The sequence below is a fragment of the Stegodyphus dumicola genome, chromosome 2, assembly GCF_044657685.1.
Source record: "Stegodyphus dumicola isolate Sdum_Otavi_A_Nest chromosome 2, ASM4465768v1".
NCBI lineage: Eukaryota > Metazoa > Arthropoda > Arachnida > Araneae > Eresidae > Stegodyphus > Stegodyphus dumicola.
In genome coordinates, this window is record NC_140769.1 from 269,842,591 (window position 1) to 269,867,125 (window position 24,535).

General features: G+C 29.8%; 1 protein-coding gene across 2 annotated transcripts in view; it reads right to left on the bottom strand.

Moving 5' to 3' along the window:
• Window positions 1–1,723: 1,723 nt before the first annotated feature.
• The window catches only part of mor (SWI/SNF- related protein mor), a 95,486-nt gene continuing 72,674 nt past the window's right edge, over window positions 1,724–24,535 (bottom strand). The window contains exons 24-26 of one of the 2 annotated variants that reach the window (XM_035355395.2): window positions 17,106–17,210; window positions 11,503–11,538; window positions 1,724–2,079 (exon numbers count right to left, since the gene is read on the bottom strand). In XM_035355395.2, coding sequence (XP_035211286.2) covers window positions 11,528–11,538; window positions 17,106–17,210 — 116 coding nt within the window. In that variant the 3' untranslated portion in view covers window positions 1,724–2,079; window positions 11,503–11,527. The remainder of the gene's footprint in view (window positions 2,080–11,502; window positions 11,539–17,105; window positions 17,211–24,535) is intronic. The other variant, XM_035355394.2, reaches the window with a different exon arrangement.

A 24,535-nucleotide genomic window follows, 5' to 3' on the forward strand; every position in this document is an offset into this window, starting at 1 on the left:
CTTATTTAGCTTTTGTTATGGTTCGAACACTGTGCAGTATTAGTTTTTGCATTTCCTCATACTAAATATTAAATTACTCTTCAAACGCAACTACTTTGTTTTCTGTCTGCAAAATATTCCCCCCCCCAGCCCTGTAAACCATGTGAGATAGTTTAGTTTTTTGTGATGTTGCAGAGAAAACTAAAAGACATCACCATCCATCGCTGTCAAGTTCACACCACACTTCATTACTTTCTACCAATTATAAAGAAAAATTGATCAAAAACTTTTCTTATACTTAATCATCGCAGCAAAGTATGCATAATAGGTTGCAAGAGCTAAGTTTTAAAATTTTCTATGGTGCAGTCCTTATGAACTGAATTAAATTCAAAATATTCACTGCAGTTTACATCACTGCATCTAGTTCAAAAAGAGACATGTACAGTCAAGTTTTCTTGACTAATTCAAAGAAACGATAAGAGATCTGTAAATTACATTTGGTTTTAATAACTAAATGGTCAAAAAATAAAGTGCCAAGTTTCAGATGAGGAGAAAGATAATGATGATGACACCATGATTACAACAAAATCCAGGATACAGTAACAAAGAAATTATTATGATTTGGTGTGCTACAGTAATACTGCAAACTCAGATTATTAACTCTTGGCTCTGTATAAACTCAGATTATTAACTTGTGGCTTCTTTTTCCATGCTTTTCTTAACTCTAATTTGTTTTATTTTATTTTATAATCCCTTAGATTTTAGCTTGCTCTTGTCAGTATGAAAATCATTGAGTAAGAAACATTTTTCTCCCCTAAAAATTTCTTTACTGATTGAACATGATATTTTAAGAGTATGGAGGATGTTAGTATAATGCACTAATATGCACAATATTCTATGGTAATAGTTTTTAATGCACTTTTTACCTTCTTCAATGGTATCATATCGTGTAACTTTGACCAAATGTTATCATATCGTGTTATTTTTAAAGAAATAATACAGAAAATATAAAGAATAGAGAGATGCACAAGTTAAAGTGTGGGATCTCCATGCAGTAGGGTAACCACAGAGAGTAAGATACAGACAGACAAAGATAGAAAAGATGTGAGATGTGTTAGTGAAGAAAGCAGACAAAGGGATAGTGAAACAACAGAATCAATGCAGCAGATGTGCTTGTATAGCACTGTTATTTAAAACATATAGTCAAAAGGTTGTGAAATCCTATTAAGAAAACTGAAGACATCAGTTAAGACATCAATACAATTGAAATGAAAAAATACTACAAAATTTTGGGGGGAAATTCCACCCCCAAAAGTGAGGCTCTAATTATTCTAAGAGATATCTGATAAATGGACAATAAACATTTTCCCCTATCTATATATACTTAAGAAAAGTTCAATTTTTAATCAGCATTTATATTAATTTATAAATAAGTCTTTAAATACATAACAGAATTAATAATGTTCATTTACTTGAAGATTCGAATGAATCTCTGGTGTCAATAAGTTTCTTCCTATGAAACTAAAAATACGAGAAAAAGGTAAAATCATAACTTGCTCAAATATCTGTCTGTCCTTTCTGCATTTCAAATGAATAAGTGGTTTAACTGATGTAAGACTGGCAAAACAATCAAAAGTTATGTGTTTAAGAATATGTGTTAAATATCCAAAAAATACTATTCTGAAATGCACAACTGCCTAAAATAACAATGTGAAATATATTTTAAAACAGAGACAATGTCACATTTCTTTTTACCTGTATTTAAAATATATTTTATTATTAAAATGCCGAAGGAAATGATTACACTAATGCATGAATTGACACAAAAGAAAAAAAAAAAAAAAAAAATAAACAGTTTTTCAAGAAAATGACCAAATATCTATTGCTGAAAGAAACACCCACTGATGAAGTAATACATAAAGATGATAGAAGATGTGAAAAGGTGAAATGATTCTTTATGACTTGAAATTTTTTCTTATAAAAATGTTCGTAACAGATTCCACTTTTCAAAAATTCATCAGGGTTGATTGGAAGATGCAGCCATGTTCATTGTTTCGCTACTGCTACTATTACTTGAATCACTTGGATCAGGTCCAGTCACTACAATATAAAAACATAATATAATATATCTAATGCTTGATTATTTAAATACAACTGAATGCAGTAAATATAAAAATATGTTATAACTAAAATTAAGTTCAAATTCATATTGAAAATTTTTCTCTCGTAGAAGAAATCTCATATGCATTTTTAAATCGCATGAATATTTTTTCATGACAGAAAATGCGATTAAATTACCATATTTTACATTGTATTTGTTAAATATAATTTTTAAATTCAGAACCTAAAAATCTTATATGCACAGTTAAGATCTTTCAAATCTCTATTGCTGAAGCAGAAATGCAAGCAAAGGGATATCCAAGCAAATCAGTACAATCATTTTGCAAAAAAACGGAACTGGTAAAAGCAAAACCCATTTTTTTGTTTCTTTCCAACTCTTCCTTTTCAGGATAATGTGCACATGAGTAAAACCAGATTTACTACTTTATAAACAACATTTTAAGAAATCTTAAGGTTGAATAACTACGTTTTTTAATGTGGCAATTTAATCCTTTGCATTCCATTGTCGCCTCAAAATATGGAATTTAAATCCTTTGTCACTGCTATGGTGACACACTTGTTTTGCTTGCTTGAGCGCTTTGGTGTAAACCAGGGCTGTCAAACTCATAGGTACACTTGGGCCAAACAAACAAGGTTTAACTTTAGGCGGGATTTTTAAAAAAAATCAATATTCATAGAAACGTAGATTTATTTCGAATACTACAATAATAAACATATATATATATATTTATATAGAAAAGAACAAGAAAAATTTAATGTTTACGTCCTGATACTTGACATCTCTTCTCTGCTATTATCTTTCCTATTTTGTGAGAAATTTTGTTTGCAGTGATAACTTTCAACGCTGCCCAAGGTGAGCATCATTCATACGGTTTCTAATAGGAGACTTATTACCTTTCATGACTGAAAATAACTGCTTGCACCGATAAGTGCTACCAAACATGGAAATAATTTCATATGCAAATTTTCGAGTATTTTCAAACCTGGCTGGTAAATATTTGTAAAATTCAGGCACGCCCACTTCAACGAATTTTGCTTTCAAATCTGAGTTTCATAGAATCTTGATCACCTCCATTTGCATATGGCTCGGTACTGAGTCAATACTTATTGAGAAAATCGAAGAAAACAAAAAAAAAAAAAAAAAAAAGTGTCTTCGAGGGAACTAAAATCATTAAACCTCGTTTCAAATTCAATTGTTAAATTTGCAATTTTTCTGCGTATTTTTGATACGAACAAGTATTATCTAAACTTGATTTGTTCATGCTGCACGTCGGGAAGTGCGTCAAATCTTCATTTTTAAGTTGTTTTTCCCAAAGAACTAGTTGACATTTGAATGCTTTAATTATGTCAAACATGTTCGTAATGATATGATCTTTTCCTTGTAACGCTAAATTTAAATCGGTTAAGTGTTTGGTTATATCAACCAAGAAAGATAAATCTTGTATCTATATTGGATCGTAAAACAAACTTATGTCTTGATTTTTCGTTTTTAAAAACTGACATATTTCTTCTTTCAAATCCCAGAATTGTTTGAGTATCTTGAAGCAAGATAACCAACGTACCTCGGTATAGTAGGACAAACCCGAATATTTACTATCTAACTCACTTAAGAAAGCAGTGAATTGACGCTGATTTAAACCTTGAGATCTTATAAAATTTATAACTTTTTTTATATATGACAAAACATTCTCCATATTTATTACTTTCGTGCATAGAACTTCTTGATGTATAATACAATGCATATGATGAATGTTTGAACCGTGAATTTCACTAAGTTTTTTTCTTAGTAATGCTACGAAGCCCTTGTTTTTCCCGGTCATTGATGGAGCACCATCTGTAGCTACAGAATTTAATTTTGCCAAAGGTAGATTGTATTTCTGCAGAAGTCCAAAAACACAAGTAAATATATCTTCTCCTGTAGAAACTTTCGAAACTAGATGATTTTGCTTTGATCTGATCACTTAAATTCGCGGCTAAATCAGTAACTCTTTCCGCAACTGTATTTCGAGAAAATGAACTTGATTGAAAAGCCTTCACATTTCCAGGACAAACAATTTCTCCAGCTTTCATTAGGCATTCCTTGATGAAATCACCGTCAGTAAAAGGCTTCGAATGTTTAGCTATCAACAAAGGACAAGACGTAACTTGCATGTACCACCGCTTCACTTTCTTGCAATACTTTACTAAACATGGACTGTTGTTTTTTCACTCCTAACTTGAGCTCTTTCAACTTTTCTTCTCTCGTTAATTCTTTGTAATTGTTATATTTCGATTTATGTTCGCTAGAACTACAGCTATTACTGAGATGAGTTGTTTGTTCTCGGCTTTTATAAGCTTTATAATTAATTTCTCGAATATACTGGAAACATCTATAAATATCTGGATTTTTGTGGATGGCAACAGCAATTATGAGATATTTATTTATTAGGTATTAAATGCATGTGCTGTTCTATTTTTAACCTTCCAACGCAGCTGTCTTTTAAAAAATCGTCTGCATTGCTAAGGCAACATGAAGCAAATCTAATTACAATTCTAAATAAAAAAAACTAAATAAATAAATAACTATGAAATCCGTAACAATATGAATTAAGTAATAATTAATAATAAAGCAAAGTGCATGCACATGCATGCACCAATATATCGTACAAAACTATGATTGGAAAACTGAGACCATGAGTTCGGCCATATTCGGCTATCGGGGGATGCGCACAAGTTCTGAGTGCACGTGTCCCCCAAAAGCCAAAGGTAGCTGAACACAAGCTACTCACACGCATTTGTAATTTAAGTAGTGTGTGTGTCAGCTCACTATGAGTAATCTAACAAAACTGAATAAATTATCGTTAATTGCTTAGCAGTAAACATTTCATTTTTTTCTTCGTCGATATGTTATTTTATTATTATATATTATTATTTGCCGATATATTGGCCGGGCCGCAAAAATATTTGTTGTGGGCCGCGAGTTTGACATCCTTGGTGTAAACTGATGCATGTGTTTATCGCTACAACTTCTTTATCTTCGGAATCAAATTCAATAATTTGAATCTTTCCCTCATGCTCACCAGATGATAGTCCCACGGACCACGCTTCAATTTATATATTTCAACCAGGAATAACTGGTCTCTGGTTGGCACATTGCCACACAGAAAAAGCTTCAAGAAAGAGAAGATTCAAATTATTGAATGTGATTCTGAAAATAAAGAAATTCAGCAATAAACACATGTATCAGTTTATATAAAAGAGCTTGAATAAGCAAAACAAGCATGCAGCGACAGTGGATTTTTTAAAAAATATAATAAGTGTACATTTGTAACTAATATAACGCTAGAGTTGTAGATATACTATACGAGTCACTAGGCTGGAGTGCGAAGCATAGTGTCTAGCTTTCAGTTTGCAAAATTTTTTCATAAGCAGGATAGAATATATTTTCAGAAGCAAATTCATTTAATACACTCCTACATTAAGACAATATACAAAGTTTTACTAAAGAAAAATCCCTGTTTATAAGAAAATGTACTTTATCCAAAGAAAAGCCCATACGAGTAAATATATTAATATTTTTTTAATTATATATTCGCCATTTTGATCCAGTACTTTTTGCCATCTTTCTAGTGGTAGCATGATTCCACACTCGGACAGGTTCTGATTTTTGCTTACAAAAAACTTATCTAAGTGATTTTTGACATCTGCATTTGAAGTAAATCTTTTACTATTTAAAAAATTTTATAAAGACTGGAACAAGTTATAATCTGAGAATGCTAGGGTGGTGAATATGGAGCATATGGTAGGGCATCTCATCCAAGCTATAATAGCTTCTGATAAGTTACCAAACTTGTGTGAGGTCTGGCATTATCACAGTCAATACTACACCTTTTTTATTGATCAATTCTGACTTTTTTTCTGTTTGCTGGTATCATTCAGTTTGACAAGTTGATGGTAGCACACTTTCCAATCAACTGGAAATATGTGTCAGTTAAAAAAAAAAAAAAAAAGAACAAACATTTAAAGTAAGAATCAGAATAAATGAGCATGGGAACAAAAGTAAAAACTTAAACAACATGGAAAGGAACATAACAGATGTAGTCGTTAGAAGGACTTTGTGAAAGCTCTGCCATTCCAATATAGTTTACTTATCTCACCGTACTTCTGAGACTCTTTATCTAGTTCTGGGCATGTAAGAAGATGCTCTGCATTAACGATGCCCAAATTGCAAGTATGGCATATGCTAGATCCAAACAAAATGTTTTAAAAATAAGTATGTAAGTACTTAAAATGTGCAATGAAAATACAATTTAGGATGAAATAAGCTAGTTAAAATTACAACTAATCCCTCTACTGGTTTTTAAAAATTCTAAACAACTAAATACATCCCTTGTACACTGGAACAAACGGTCCTACATTAGTAAAGTTAAGTTCCTAGTAAACTGGATTTGTTTGACTGAGTAAAATGACTGCTATGCTCTAAATTAGAAAATTAAGAAATTATTAAATCTCACTCCGAAAAAAGGTGAAATGAAGGAAAATAATTTATTACAATATTCTACAGTATTTGATTATTATTAATCAAGAATTCTAAATGTACTTACTTATATGCAATAATTAGTATAATAATTAAACATCATTGGATTCATTATAGAATGTAATACTTTGATAAAAGCATGATTATAGACAAACTTCTGTCCTGTTTGATGACAATTGCATCATTTGTAATAAAACCTGTTTAAAATTGCTCACGTGCAGTGAGGTTTTAAGTTATGCATCTGTTCATAGATTTCATGCTCATATTTGGAACAGCAAAGTCAAACTTAAAACAGAGCTTAAATTAAATAAGACATACATTCATCTATAAGTATGTATGTAAGCAATGCATCCGGTGATTGATTTCTGTCTGATAACATATAACTACACTTCAAGTCACATGACCCTAGTACATTAGATATGCCAATGTCAATGTACATAGTAAGTTGAGCATTTTCTTGCTTTATTGTTCAGTTAGATCTGACAACTTCCCTGATTTTTCATTAGTGACAGCTGCAATGTCTCTTATTTAAACAGTGCATGCCCTTTTGAAACTTAACATATACAATAGGGATCATTTATCCGAAAATAAAAAAAAGGCACATGCAGAATTTTCTCTAGACTCCATACCTTCGAGAAAAAAATCCAAATTTTATGGTGTAAAACATCTTTGCAAACACAGAATATTTACACATATTATATGTTGCTAAAATATAAACAGGAAAAAATATTTCTAATTTTATAAAAACAATCCACAAAGATGTTATGAAAAGCTTAAATGTATCTATGTATCAAATATAACAAGCAATAGTTAAAATTAAAAACTATAAATATGCCAAAATCTGTAAATTATACTGTATAGTTCTGACAGTAATTTGGAGAGACAAATAAAGTGTAAGAATTATGCTGAAACATCATGCAGCATCTGGACAAACTTTTGAAGGTGAATATCAACCTTCATCTAAGGAAATCAAATTTTATAAAAGTAATAAGAAATATTTACTACAAATACAAAAAGAAAACGAATAATGGGAGGAAATGCGTGGATGGGAAATTCAAAAGAAAAAAAAAAAGAGAAAGAAAGAAAGAAAAGAAAAGAAAAGTTAAAAGCAAGGAAACAAACTCAAATGCAAAAAGTCAGGGAAAACTTTAAAAAAAGAAAAATATATACTTAAAGTAAAAGGTTAGTTAGTTGACACGTTGAGCGCAGCGCCAGTTCCTGGGAACCAGCAGTGACCGTGTGGCTGGCATCCACTGGAATTTTTGTTTGGTTGGCGTCGGTCCTCGAAACCAAAAGTATTAGTTAAAAAATAAATATAGTCTCAAATGTGATCAAATTTAGTTTTATGAAATGTATTGAAACATTCTAAACAAAAATACGACTTAGCTCGCTGCCAGCTGAACAGAAAGGACAGCAAATTCGGCGCTGCGCTCAACGTGTTAATTAAATATAGGAAAACATTTGAAGACTATCTTCTTTAGCAGGGATGTTTTTGTGGCAATCTTTATTAAGGAAACTGGCTTGTATCCACACCATAATTTTGAAAAAGTATGAAAATCTCATTCGGCTACCCATACGGAATAAATAAATAGACATACCTATTTAATACTTCCCAATGCAATCTGTCAACTTTGAGTAATTTATAGCTCTTGGCGGATGTAATATTTTGATGCAAAAATTTAATACTTTTCCAATTATTATTATTATTATTATTATTATTAAATTGAATAAAACTCTATGAGCCCAGTTTTCTTCTTCACCAAACAGCTCTTGCACTTGTAGATAAATCATGTGAGGTTTCTCTAATACAAATATACACTCAAATCTTCACAGTTAAGTATAAAACTAATCATAGTAAATTTTAATGTCAGCTTTTCTTAAAGATTCTGATGTACCTTAAATGACAGAAATGAAACAAGATGTACGGATAGCATAGTTCTTTTAAATTGAATGTGTAAATGAAACAGAGGTACAAAATAGCAATAAAGAACGATGAAATAATAGCAATAAATTAACTGTATTTAACAAAATGATTTTTAAGACACTGAAATATTTTACTTAAAGATTTCTTCTATGAATAAAATTTATAAATATTAAAATCGTAAGCAGTCAAACTGGTACTGTTTATCAAATGTCTTTGAAAATAACACCAATGAAATCCCCTTCTAATAATTTAGTAAAACCAAAATAAAGAGTGTCAACTGTAAGAACTCTATCCTAGCTGTCAACCATTTTTATTTCTTTAAATGGGCCAAATGATTAAATTTGTACATTTAAAAAACAAACCATTTTTATTTCTTTAAATGGGCCAAATGATTAAATTTGTACATTTAAAAAACAAACGAAATTTGTATTCATTACAACAAGGCATCACACATTCTAGTGACTCAATGATTACAAATGAATCATTTATAATAATTTTACATAGCAGTTACATTTCAATTACAATATCTTTTGAATTCTTATTCACATTTATAGCAACTATCCATTAATTTTCCTAGTTTAATGTTCCTGAATATGTCTAACTGCATTAAAAAAGAATAGTCCAACATTTGTTTTCATCGCACAAATGTGTAGATACATTCCATACTCTTTACTTCTTTTGTACATTATGTTCTTGAAATCCTGACTACAAAAGCTATAAATTATTACACCAAAATTAAAAATTCAAGTCTTGGAAGGAAAATAGCAAAGCATATATTCTAAAACAGATGTTGACACCCCTATTTGTGCATATCACAGGTTAACTAAATAACAATTCTTTCTAGTTATTTACTATAATTGGCTTTTCAAGCTTTCTACTTTTAGATAGTCCACCACTACTCTTTTCCCTTTAACTACAGTTTACATCTAGTTTCCATTATTTCAATTTTCCTATTTATTTTTATTATAACTATTTTCTTGTGGATTTCATTTAGGAGCTAATAATAGTCCTGCATAATTCTTTGTTTAACTGCATTTCAATTTTTTGCATATGCAGTTCATTTTCAGTATATGGCAGCTTTATAATGAACAAGAGTATATCAAAATAATTTCCAATAAAGTAATGATTACTGTATTTTATAAAAACAGAACACATATTCAAAGAGCATATAATAATATACTGCCTAATTTACTTTGAAACTTAAAAACGGGTTTTATTTTAATATTTTCACAATTGTTTGATTACATTTATTTAAATATATTACAGGTAGTTAATTCCACTGCAAATATTCTTTATACCATTGTTTAAAACTTGCATTGTTTAAAGCTTGTAAGAGTTCTAGTTCCATAATTTAGATTTATATTACAGAAATCGGGAGCATACACAGACTAATATAAAAATCTGCAGTAGACTTCCCAATGTGCAGATGAAAATACTTCATTTCTAAGATAAGCATTTTTTTGCCATAAACAAAACTACAGATGTTTGATAGCATTGCATGACACAGAACACATTAGTGATAATATTTATCATGACAGTTTTTTCAATACACAAAGCCTAGATGCAAAAGAAGCATGGCAATTTGAACTCAGCAGAGATGCGTAACTAGTCTAAAATTTAACTTTAAGCAAGATTTTAGAACTAATTCATTTTAATCAAATTTATAAACATGCAGACTCGGTTTTATTAAATTATGCGAAGAGCAACTAATGGACTGATTTTTATATTTAAGCTGAAAAAAATTTACTTGATGTATAAATGAATTAATGGTAACGGTTAAGGAACTGTGCAGTAACAAATTTCATGCAGGTTTCTAACAAATTTTGATTTACAATAATTCATCAACATCTTATAAAACACTCATTACAATAAACAATCAAAGCATCAGCTTAAGATTATACTCCCTTACAAGCACCTATAGCTCCATCTCTAAATAAAACATACAGCCCTTATGTAATGATTTTTCAGTGCCATTATAATAAAATACTTTTTAAAATAAAGCGTAACAAAGCCCAGTTATCCTGTGTGCTTTATACAGATCAAATATTACAGCATTAATTTCCACAAATAAAAATTTGAAATACATGTGCAGTCAGAAGTAACATTAGGATAGGAATTACAGAAGATAACCCTGGTGGTTTAGTACTGGTAGTAATTATTATTTGCTGGATTTATGTTCATTGTTTTTACTTAAAATGAACTATTAATAATTGAAATAGTTAATTTTCATAAAATATTAGCATGACAAGTTTATATTAAAGATCTACAGACAATTTAATTTGTTTACTGATATCATCATGAAAATGGTTACCCTATCCAAAATGCAAATCTTGAGCATCAGCTGTGATAAAAAGTTTTTCGATTCTATTTACACAATCTTAAAAATCTTATGTTTTTTAAACATCAATTTGCTTACAAAAAATAAAATTTTTGATTCTCTGGCTATGTTATCTACATGAGAATAATCCCAATTGATTTATTCACTTTCACTAAAAAGTGCATAATTTAGTCCAAATATATTCTTTGTATACTTCTTGAGCATACATCTTGATCTCAGAAATGAAATATTTTCAGCCCAATTTTGATAAACTGATATATATTTATAATAAATTAATCAGATTATCACGCAGATGTATACCCAAGACAATACCACATATTTTGAACATTTGTTAAATATCCTAGCATACATCATATATCCAACTTCTGAAAAGTACAGAATATGTATGGATGTAAGGATAGCCCTTCCATACAGCAATGTTACATACATGCAGTAGAATACTAAGGAAAATAAATCTACCTTAAAGTTGATTCAATAAATCTGTCATCATATAAAAAATTTACTTTTTTTTCCCATTAGATTTTTTGCTGCCATTACGCGGTATTTTTTTTTCTGCAAAGACAAATCAATTACATTCAGTCACAAAACTGACATAAACATTTTAAAATAAATAACTAAATTTACCTTGGCTCTCAGCACAGAACCATTTTCAAGGTTCACCTATAAATAATTTGAGGAAAAAAGTAACAAAAATTCATACTTACTCAGGAAAATAAAAAATGAAGAAAGACAATTTTGGGTTGTAACATGCAAATATTTTATAGTAAAAACTACAGAAGTGCAATCTTCCACAGCATATATACAAGAGCAATGAAAGGGAAAAAAAAAAAAAAAAAGCAAGCAAGCAAACACATAACTTTATGAGTGATGTTTAAAAGAGGTTATACAAGAAGTGCAATACAAATTACAAAGAAAGTATTAGGCTAATAGTTTAGCAGGTCATATAGCAGCACAGATATATTGACAAAAAAATTTAGTGCCAAAAATATTCATATTTTTATTCTAATTTAAGGAATGCTGAATGTCCCATTTTGCATACCAACAATTTTAACTAGACAAAACTTTCAAAAACATTCAACTATGCTTTTTTTTTCCTACATTCTAATTTCATATTGCTAATTAAAATATTAAAATAATTAAAGTTATATTACAAATACTTTATCCCAGGAAATCATAATCCTAACCTTTCGACAAATTAACATCACATGCAAATTTTAAAACAAAAAATAAATTATACTGAATATTTTTAAAAATCATAAATATATCATATTTTTTAAAAAATACAATGATCTTAATTTTCAAATTACTAGTCAATTTACTTTTTATACTCTATTATTTAAACATAATTTTAATGATATTTTATGGATAAAGCCTAAATATCAATGATTTCTGTATGAAATTCTCTGACTTTTCCAGATTTTAACTTTCAACGGCAGGATGGCTCTCAGAGGGAAAGGCGAGATGAAATTGCCCTCTCAATAATGTTCCAGACATCTTCTATAGGGTTAAGGTCAGGGAATCTGGCTGGTGAATCCATGTGGTGAATATTCTCAGTTTCCAGGCAACTGTCAACCAGCTGAGCCTTTTATGTGTACAAGCATTTCTGTCCATTAACAGAAACCCAGGACAAACTGTACCCCTAAAAAGTCAAAAAACACAGGGTTCTGGGATCTCCTCTTTGTACCTCATAGCTGTCAGGAAATCTCTGTCAAACACAAGTAGGGGTTTCACAGCAGTCCAACATATTGCCTACCTAATGGTATAACTACCATAATGGTCCTCTTCCCTGCTGAGGTAGGAATGGTATTATGTTCAGGCTCTCTCCAGATACAGCTGCTGAGAATCAGTGTCCAGGTTGAATCTTGCCTCATCTGTAGAAAGCACAGTGCTAAATTGATATCTAGTCCAAGGCACATATTGCCTCCACCAAGCTAAACATGATTTCTTGTGTGACACAGTGAGTGGGATACAAACAGCATGTTTTCTGGTAAATAGTCCTATCTCATGAAGCCTCTGGACAATGCAGACCATGAGACTCAAGTTCCAGTGGAAGCATACAGCTCACTTGAGAGCTGTGAAGCTGTAGCAGCCTTGCATTGGCACAATGAAAGTGCCAACTAATGATCCTCATTCAAAGTTGCGGATCTTGGTCAACCTTTTCATGTCTTCTCAGTAAGGATCCAGTGTCCTGAAACTGTTTTTACAAACTGCAGATAACACTAGGCATTACATTGTGCTCTGTAGCCACCTGCACTAGTGACTGACTGACCTGCCTCTAATCTACCAACAATTCTACATCTCATTTCATCATCCATATGTTCATTCATATTCATTTTGCTGATACCTCATAAAATTCACTCTTCCAAGAAATTTGCCGAATGTTGTCAAGGAATATGGCATACAAACCATCAAAAACACATCATGTCTTGATATCTCTTCCAAAATCACAGCTCTGCAAAGACGCACCTGTACACTTACGTAATTGACTCTGAATATCTGCATAATTCTTTGGTTGCACAATTACTACCTTTGGTTCAATACTTTTTGAAAAAAACACATATTCGTTTAATTTTGCAGTACATATATAGTATTTCTGTAGTAAAAATTCCTCCCACCCTCTCTGCTTATACAAAAAAAACCTGGCAAATCTTTCTCAGAAAACATCAAAAAAGAACAAGAAAGGAGTTAAAGATAATATAAGATACATGATGGATTGGATAAACTAAAATTGAAGTACATCCACATGACATAGCTGCTAACATTGAAATTTTGTAAACCAAAACATTTCTACAAGAAAACCAGAAGGTTTTCAGGCTGCACCATTTCAAAGGAACTCCAAACTGACTTTAATTCCTTTTATAATGCATGATTCTGGCTACTGAGATATTTTAATTCAGTTCTGATGTAAAATATACTAGCTTTTAATTGGATACTTTAAATTTATATTCTTCAGCTAATTTCATTTTTCAAAAGCTTTTTATTTACCAAAGTACTTCTAAATATGGTGAAAATAAAATTAATGAGTAATATACCTATTATTGCATTGATAAACTGTGTTGATATTACTAATACAAGGCAAAATTAAATATGAATATTAACCGATTAAACATTGTTTGAATTTTCATATAAAAAGCTATAAATGTCTACAGTAAGTTAAGACAAATCAGATCAAGTGAAATTTAATAAGACCAATAATATGTAATAAGAAAAAAAAAAAAAAAATTCAAAAGAAATAAAATTTCATATGAAAAATTGAATGGAATTTGTCTAATTCAAGCTTCATTAGTTTAATAATTTTCATTTATTGCTGGGAAACATTATCTTTTTCTTAAAAGCTAAAAATTGCAAAATTCAGTGATCTACTAGGAGACTAGGAGATGTTATGAAAAACTGTAAGAGTAGGCAGCTATGATATGATTATTAGCATGTGTCCAACTAGTTTCCAAAAATTAGGATACTGAACAAAGTACAGTCAAAAGTCGTTAATCCGGACCCGTCGGGACTTTGGCGATTCCGGATTATCGATTTTTATATATTATATTATTATAGGTCATCAGTTTAAATCTGGTAAGATGGCATGCAGAAATTATAAAATTAAAAACATGAAACTAATTTATGAAATAAAGAACAATTACAATCTAAAGGGTATCAAAATTTACAAAAAAAAAAAAAAAGGGGGGGCTTAATATTTATTTGTTTACTTTATTAAACATTTCTTTCAATGTAAGTTGTTTAAGTTGCTTCGTTTTTTATGTGATAATACATTCTCTTTAATTCTATTAAACAGACATAATTTCTTGTTTAGTTACAAAGTTCCGCTGTTCAAGTCCTATAATTGCTGTGTCGAGAATACCGACTAATTTGTCAATCGAAATTTTTTCGTTTTCAATAACCTCTGTCGCTTTCTTTGCTATCGGAAGTGAATTATAATGACGAGGAATTTGATTTAAATTATATCAAAGACGGAGTACATCGAGATGAAATACTACATTTAAGTAAGGAATTATAAGCCAAATAAAATAAAAACATCTGCCCAGAAGATAAGGATAGTGCTGACAGATCAACTTCCAATTCATTGCGCTGCGGCGTTAAAGATAAACAAAGTTTAGATAAACAAAGGATATGCCTTTATCCATTTTTTGCAGCAATTCCACTTTTTGTTTAATGGACTTCGAAACTTACTTTCGCTTTGTAGATCCTTTACATATTAGTAAATATATATCAGAAATTCTATTTGACATAATCGAAAGTTCAAACTTACTTTTATAAAATTGCTCTAACAGTCTGCAAAAAATAATAAGCCAAATCAAATTCGAAGATTAAGGAACAATGCAATCTGCAACATTAACTGAATTAGATAATTTTAGCTTAGCTTATACCGTCCGTTATACATTAAACGCGCATTCGTAAACGTATTTTGCGCACACGCATATTTGCAGCTGTAAAGGTCTTCTTACGCGCATGTGTCAACCCGATGCATGCGCAGAAAGTTTGTAGCTTTGAGGTCCGGATTATAGATCATTCCATATTATGGATGTCCGAATTAATGACTTTTGACTGTATATAAAAAGTTTCCTTCAAGGCTTCCATAAGTAAAAACAGGAACCATTGTAGAAAGACAAATGTAAAGAATCCAGGGAGGATAGAAACAATAGACTATTGCCCTGACCTTTAGATGACCAAAAATATCCACATCAAATTATATCAGGCTAAGACTAATTTTTAAAAAGTTACAAATTAATAAGAAAACTTAATGTTCTAAACACTAAAATTTCATCATTATAAAACTTTAAATGGAACTTTAGTTTCATAGAAATGAAAGTAATTAGGAAAAAATTTTGCATTTTTGAAGTGAATTTGGCAGATTCACTCTAGCGGTGAATGGCAGCTAAACACATTTAACTTCAGTTTCCTTTCATAGACTATTATAATATGTACAAAATTTACTGCTTGTTTTAGAAGTGATTCTATTATACAAGCAGCACACCTTTAAAACAATTTAACAAAATTAAAAAGTAATGGAAGCCTCCTCCCAAAAAAAGGGGGAAAGACAAAAACAAGAGAAAAAAAAAAACAATCTTTCATCATTTAATTATGAGAAAAATTATCTTTTAATCTTGTACATTTATTTTGAAATTTTATATTTCAGATATTCTTCTTTTACGCTGCTGCGAGTATTCAAAGGGGGCTGCTATCATTATAAGATAACATGGCAGTAAAATTTTCATAACATACGAGATACCTTGTAGGTTAGTTGTTTCAATAAACAAAGCACTAAATCAAACTACCGCATTTACAAAACTTCTTATTGGGAATACTTAGTTTGAAAACAAGAAGACTAAAGAATAGAAATAAAATATTGAATTTAAAGGTGACCAGCAATAAAATCAGTTAAAATAATTTCAGATGTGTTTTTGAGTTTATTCCAGCATCTTCACATGAATTTATGATGGAGGTATATTTTTTCATTGGAAGTATCAAGTTGGTCCATATAACTTTTCATGCAAAATTGTTTCAAGTGTGTTATCCTACAGTGAAAAAGAATTTTAAAAAATTCCATACATAATCAAGGAATGCTGGTCAACTCCAAAGATTTATTGAAAGACAGAGTGAATTTCTATACAGAAGTATTTGATTAAAATATTCATTAACAATTTTTAGAAATAGAAATGCTACATTCAACAAAGCTTTATCATATTTAATTGCAGTGTATCATAAAAAAGAACCAACAAAAAATACTTAAATATTAAATCTGTTAGCTTAAAATAATTAACATAATATAAATTAATGTTTACATTAAGAAAAGTGATTTGTAAATTAACATTAAAAAGCACCAGTGTCATTGAATACATAAAGTATTGAAAAAGAATTTTTAAAGAACATACAAAGTAACTTTTAAAAATTCTACTCATTCAACACACACCAAACTCCACATATACTTAATTGTTAAGAAAGATTCTTTTTGGCCTTTCATGCACAAATTTTCAAGCTTAATGCAACTTTAATTATAAAGTTAAAACAATTTTGCAGTGACAGGCTTAGCATACAAATATACAGATGGCCAAAAAATATGAAAAGAAAAAGAAAGCACAAAATATTAATTATCAGCATATCAGCCAAAGCAGATGACAAGCTATAAAAAACGCACAGCAACAAAACTCCATGCAAACTTCAGATGTAATACACAAAAAGCATTCAAAAACTTTTTACAGAATAAAGCAGCATACCTTGAGGCTGAGGTGGACCAACCATTGGACTTGACATGGAAGGTTCAGCACCCATACCTTGAGCATGTCCTGGTGTAGGTTGTGCAGATGGTATTGGAGGCATACCTGAAAATACAATGTTCCCACTCAATTAAAATTATATACTCCACAGGCAATGGTCAGAGAAAATAAAGAAAGACAGCATTTAAAATAGACATCAGCATTCAAGAATAACATCTATATTAATTTACATACAGATCATTATAATCAAAGAATAAAGTTCCACGGAAGTTCACATTTTAAATATATTAAATATATAGCAGGTTTTTCAAAAGGTGAATGAAAAAGATAACTGCAATTTCTGCATATTGTATCACTTGTTTAAACTAAAACTAAATTAATATGTGTAAACAACTGCAACTTTTATTTAAAGGGCAAAGGATTAGATTATTCCAAATAATACATTTCAATATATAAATTATTGCCCATATTAAAATTTGCAGGAGCCTACTCATGCTTTCACATCTGTAAACAAATATGCAGGCCAAACTGTTTTCAGTAAAGTCACCTTTTAATCAAGTTTGATTTAATAAACATAAAAATGTGGGATACGAGAAGACTTAAAAAGTTATAAGATATAACAGCAATTATGCAGTGTGAAACCAAGTCAGGAATTGAAGGATTTTCAATAATTTGCTATGACGATTATTAGGGCTGATTTCAGATGTTTCATTATCAAAAAATAATACAGAAACCTGCCACAAATAGCATTTCTCACACTGTATATCACAATCTAGAACATTTCAGAAGCAATCTATTGCTTCTGCTTTGTATTTTAACTACTCCATTGCATTTAAATATGAATTTTATACTTTTTATTCTTAAAACATTGTTTATATGATTACATTTAACCTCACTATAGTGTTTGAGTTGGCTCACTGGTAGAGGCACAAATGAAAATTAGGGAATAAATTTTGATTTAAAAGTGCTAAGTCTTCATTCATGTGTATAACCTTCAAGCTATCTCAAATGATATTAATTAGAATTTTAAAATTTTCAAGAAACTAAGAAAGCAACTTAGAAATGATAGCTTTGACTTCTTAAAAAACACTATGAGCGGAAAATTATCACAGTGCATGAATTAAATCAATTTATGTTTCATATTACGGGCAATAAAATGATGCATTTACTCAACATTTGTCTGATTCTTATATTAACAACTAAATCTGAATGAGACAGTCAATGATGCGGCATTTATGACTGAAAAAATTTCACCTGCTTTCTTTTCTCACATAGAATATCATATTATAACAGTTCTCAAATGTTTCTGTATTGCATTTAACACTCCATCCTTCATTTACTTGAAGAACATAAAATAAAATTTAAAAAAAGTGCACCTATCAATGCATAAAAATTTTTTAACTGTTAAAAACTGAAGTTTTGAATTTAATAACATAGAAAAGTGTAGTACAATTTAGCAAAACTAAAATAACCTTTATTATTTTTTATGAAGATACACAAGCAATAAAAACATAAAATCCAATACAACACACAAGTGTTATTTTCTTAAATTCTAAGTTTTAAAAAAGAAATTCAGTTGGGAAAGCCTTCAGCAATGAAATTAGGATTAGCTAATATGATAATCTTTTAACTTGCCCAGGAACTAAACCATCCTTATAACTCTAAAAATATTAGTCATGATATTTTTAAGTACATAGATATGCATCTTGAACTATATCCAGACAATTAAGGCAGTGTATATATTGGAAGAAAAATAATCAAAGGGAATGGTTGGTTCAGAATTCAAATAAAAAATTTAAAAAAAAAAAAACTCCATTTATTTATTGTCTTTCTGAGAACTTGAGGATTTGAAGGGACCAAGAACTAGAACTATTTTGTTTAATGCAAGGCTGGGAGATGAGAAGGCAAAAATGATTGTGTGTACCCTTTACCAAAATATAAACTGAATTTTTTTATCAATTAGAAGCTACTTCTCTTAACTAATAACTCAAGCTTATATAATCGACAGAAGGACATAACCCATCAGTAACTAAATTTGCTGAAAATCATGGTTCGATTTCTGGCTACAGAATGGATTGGTTAGGAATTTTATGTTTCTCCCAAATAACACATAAATACTCTCAGAGGATACACAATTAAGTCATTAAGCTTATGACAGACAGTTCCCAAATGTTTTACTATAATTAATTAACCAAATAAAAAGATTCCTGAATATTTGAATGCTTACACTTAAGCTTCTAAAGTCCATTAATTATATTTATTATACAAATTTGTATAGAAATTTGTTCTCACACTGAAGACAGAAGTCAAGGTACATTATTTTATAGATGAAATGTTAAAATAGATGATGTGAGTTTTTTTTTTACAGATGAAGTGTTAAAATGATGATACTGTGAAATTAGTTTTTGCAATAAATGAATATTACATTCACTTATGCAATTGTAATACATACAGAATTAAAATTCATAACTATGCATAATATTAAAAAAAATCTGAAAGCTTTGGGATTTGATATTACACCCAAAGAGGTGATTTTTTCATTTATACATACATACATGTTTTGAGAGAATTTGGGCTAAAAATATTTAAAAATTGCATTTGTTTAGAATTTCCGACTGATAGCCTCATGCACTGAAGATAAAAATATTTTACTCCGTATAGCGTGTTGCCAATTCTCGCTTTGAAATCATTGAGTTTCTTAATCAAAAATTCATTAAAGTTTACAAAAATATGAAATAGATAGTAAAACAAATTCAAAATTTGGGGTTCCAGCTGTACGTCTTAGGGTAGTGCATTGCACATGTTCTAAGTTATTTAAAATTTGATTGCTCTAGGTACTGTTGTTTTTTCACAATGTCAGAAACATGCATACATTCATGCAGATTCTTCATTACTTAATTTCTTTAAGTATAATACAGGGCAATAATATTTGGTGGCAACAATTTGAAAATTGATACAGCTGTTTATAGTGATTCGTCGCAAAATGTTGTTTCAAAACTAATAGCCATTCTGTGCTAATGCACCTTTGGGCTAAAAATGCTTGTTAATAATAAACATAATTTGTGTTATGATTATAAAATCAGATGATCAGGTAGAAATGGATGGATATTTAAAGACTAAAGAAATCATGCACTGAAGTCTGGTCTTTAACAACCTCTTTTTTCTAGAAGTTTCCCCACAGAAGACAAGGATAATTTTCCCCTTTTCCTTAGTTGCTGTAATCAATGCTTAGGAAAATTGTCTTCAAGAACTTTCAATCCACTTTTGATCAGATTTAATCTTTCATTTAATTTTGAAATCAGCAGCTTTCTCTGTATGTTTAAAACAGGGATTTTTGGTGTGGGGACACCACAATATTTATGAAAATTTTGTGGGACCCCATAAGCATTGCGCAAATCTAATACATGCGCAAGTGAAACTATCAGTTTCTTCACTTATACTACAATACACTATTGCAGTGTTAGGTCATTAACTTCCCTTAAAGTAAAATTTTTGAAGTAAAATGAACATTTATACTATAAATAAATGTGTCAAAAAGTTTAAATGTGTTAACACAAAATTATTTAAAGGTTTGTTGTTATATTTTTAAAAGTGCCTCTTATATTTTACATATTGTTAAAATTGTGCATTTACATCTATAATCATAATAAAAATATCATTGTAATGCTTAACTGGTTACTTTTGACCTTAAAATATATTTTATAATAATAAAATTACAAATTCAAAAACTAAATGAAAATATTTTAATGTATTCACTATATGCAAATTATACACATGCATATGATATAGGTTATAAATAGCCAATAAAATTAATTTTGTTTCAACTCAAAGAAAGGTAGTGCTTTTTTTTAAAAAAAAAGGGGGGGAAGGAAGGAAAAGGTAAAAAGTGTTTTCTCTACAGCCTCTTAAAAAAACTATGGCTTTATATTTTAATTAAAAACTACAAAGAATTTTTTGTTAAAATTACAAATATTAGTGAAATCACAGGATCACTAAACATTTATAAAGCAGTGTCTGATATAATGCATGTAAAAACAATCCTTTCTTTCTTAACCAACTGATTAAATAACATACAATAATATTCTTTAAAAAATAACACAAAGGAAGTAAAAAGAAAATTGAATAATGTCTAAATTTTATTTAAACAGACACAAATAATAAAAACCTTGATCTGTCTCTCTTCTCTCCAATTTTTCCTAAACAATAATAAAAATGGCTAGCAAATACCTAGCATAATTTATATAAGCATGTGATGCAGTTAATGATGAAAAATTTAAGAACATATTTTTATCATCCATCATAAAAGAACTTGATGCTAAATACTTATTGTTTGACAGCTATACTAAGAATTCAGATGCTATAGTATGCAAATTAATTGGGACAAAGGAAATTTTTCACAAAATTTTGAATCCCAGCTGGCATCAGCCAAAGCCATTTTATCTGCCTTAATGTCATCTGGATATCTGCTTTCGACTATTCAGAGTTGGTTTAGACAGTTAGAATTCCTGTACTATTTTTAAGTTTGTTCAAGTGAGAATAGTTACTTTTGCGTACTTCTTAAGTATATTTTGCTTTTGTTCATTTTAGTGCACTAAAAATGAATCTAATGCCTAGAAAGAGAGCAAAGATTATTACACTTAACAATCACACATCCAAGACTGTAGCAAGTGTTGTTTCTGCAGCTCGTGTTGGAAAATCAAGCGTTTTTCAAATTCTGAGAAGACACAATGAAACTGTATCATTTTCTCCAGAAGGGATGAGCAAATGTGGGAAGAAAATGAAAACAACTCCAAATCATGATCAATGATGCTACTCTGAAATGACATTATTAATCCTACAAAAAGTAACAAAGACTTTAAGAAAGATCTCTTATCTAATGGTACTGATATTCGTCCTTCAAACGTACATACAGCACAGACTTCCCACTGCTGGCTGAAAGGAAAGAAAACTATTTAAAAAACAACTTTTGGCATGTCAAATGAATCAAAGCAATTATTGTGGGCCACAAAAATACAAATCTTAGACCATAAATAACTGGAAAAAGCTTATTTTCAGTGATGAAACTCATTTATCTGTTCATAATTACTTATCTAGCATAGACAAAGCGAGGATTAGAAAATTATGCAACAAAATTAGATGAAGTAAAGGTGAATCAACAGATCTGACAAACCATGAAATACCCTTAAAAACAAATGTTTTGCAGTTTTACTTTGGATGACACTGGAAATCTAGTTCCTATTGATGGAATGAAGACTTCATCAAAGTACTTATATAGAGATATTTTACAACATAAAATTGGGACATTCTTGGAAACCATAGCAGGAACATTTCAACATAACTTGGTTCCATGCCACAATTCAAAATCTGTAAGCGGATTCATGTTGGAAAATAGAATTATAGTACTAAATTGACCTGGAATTTCACCAGACTTAAACCCAATCAAAAACTTGTGTGTGGCACATTCTCAGGAAACATCACGGTAAAATGGATCATATGACAAAAGAGTGCATAATTAAGAATGCTATAAAAGTTTGATTCCATGATAAAGATGTAAAAAATATATGTGCAAGACTAGTACAGTCGATGCTCAAGACCATTATAGAGGTCACTTGTGCTAAAGGAGGACATATTTCTCGTTAATTTTATTTTTAACTCTACATATGAAAGTATGTACAAAAATTATTTTAAAAAAAACACCTGTTTTGTCCCAACCAATTTACACATTATAGTATATAAGGGATCTTCCTAATTACTGCACTTCTAAATGAGAATATAGTGAATGTTGACATGAAAACATTATAACATTGCAGACTTGTTACCAATGCAGATATACAAAACAACACAGTAAATATCATTTCTTAGAACTCCAAGGCAATACGTTCTCACCCAAAAGCAATAAATTTTAACTAGGATATAGCAAAATGCCTAAGCATAATAAGATAATTTTTTTCAATTTTTTATGCTTATTTAATTACTGCCTTATATGAAAATGCACAAATTCAAGTTTAACTATTCACATATTTTTTAACAGTTGTTTAAAAATATTAAATAGTATATATACTTAATAAAGTAAAGACCTGAAAATTTAGACTATTAGAAAATAATTATTGCCACTGGCTCATATGCAGCCATTTCAGAGCAGCTGTATCATTTTTTTGAATGATAAATATATTCTAATCATAGCTTCTAAATTCTTAGAGAGAAGATGCTGTTCTCCTTTGATTACTTAAAAAGGAATAGCCCCCCCATCCCCCCAAAAAAAAGGTTAATGTCAAAGGAATTTTTTTTAATCAACAATTAAAATATCAGAAAAAATATTTAAAAAATATAGAAATGTTGTTGATTAAACATGCTTTCATTAGAGAAGCTAATTATATAAACAGTAAAGTGCAAAACAGAAATACATTGCCAAAATTCCACTCAAAGGGCATTTTATGAAAAAGAAATCCCATTAACTTTTAGCTTAGTACCTGTGTAATATTAACCTTTGATCCATATTTTATATACATAAATGTCATCATAATGCATTTATCCAAAAAAAAACTTCAATTTTAATTACTAATTATCTCACCTACGCGTATCAAAAAAAATTATTGAGGGAAGGAAGACAATATATGCTACAGTCATGTCAGTCACTTGGTTATAATTCTCTTCAATAAAAGAAAATAAAGCTTCTAGGAAATGATAGATCAAGGTTTGTCTATATAATAGTATATTAATACATCTGAGCATAAGGACAACTCAGCAGGTGCAGAATGAAAAAAAAAATAATAATAATGCATGCATAAGTTTAAAGAAACCAGTTGCAGACTGCAGAAGTTGAAGACAGATAGAAATCCATGCTCAGGTCAGAGGACAGGAAAGAAATGGTCTGACTCCAAAGAACTGTGCACACATGACTGCAGTTCAACAAAAAAATATGTTAGTTTCTGTTAGGTTTAAAGAGAAACAATGTTCAAATGGCACTTAGGCCAAAAATATTTCTATACTACAAAATAGTAGAATGAAAACTGACTAAGTGTTTAATGCAATAGCAGTTAAATATAATGTTTAATACTAATTGGGGAAGGAAAAAAAATCAGAATTTATGAATATTTATAATCACATGTATTTTATTTGAAAAACATTTTTGACATGGAAACAAAAATGCTTTATCAGGAAAGAATTTTGAAAAATATACCCTAACGAAAGATTATTTTTGGAGTTACTAACTCAGGGTACATGTGCCTAAAACAAAAAATAACCCATGCACAAACATGAGAAATATTTATGCATAGATCTACGTTAATGTAAAATGAAAAAGAATCCAGCAAGAAATAGAACATTAGAATTTAGGATACATACAACTATTACAGACACTGCTTTCTATATAAAATTTTCATGCACAAGAAATAAAAATAGTAATTTTTTGTTTGGAAAAAAAATGAGCA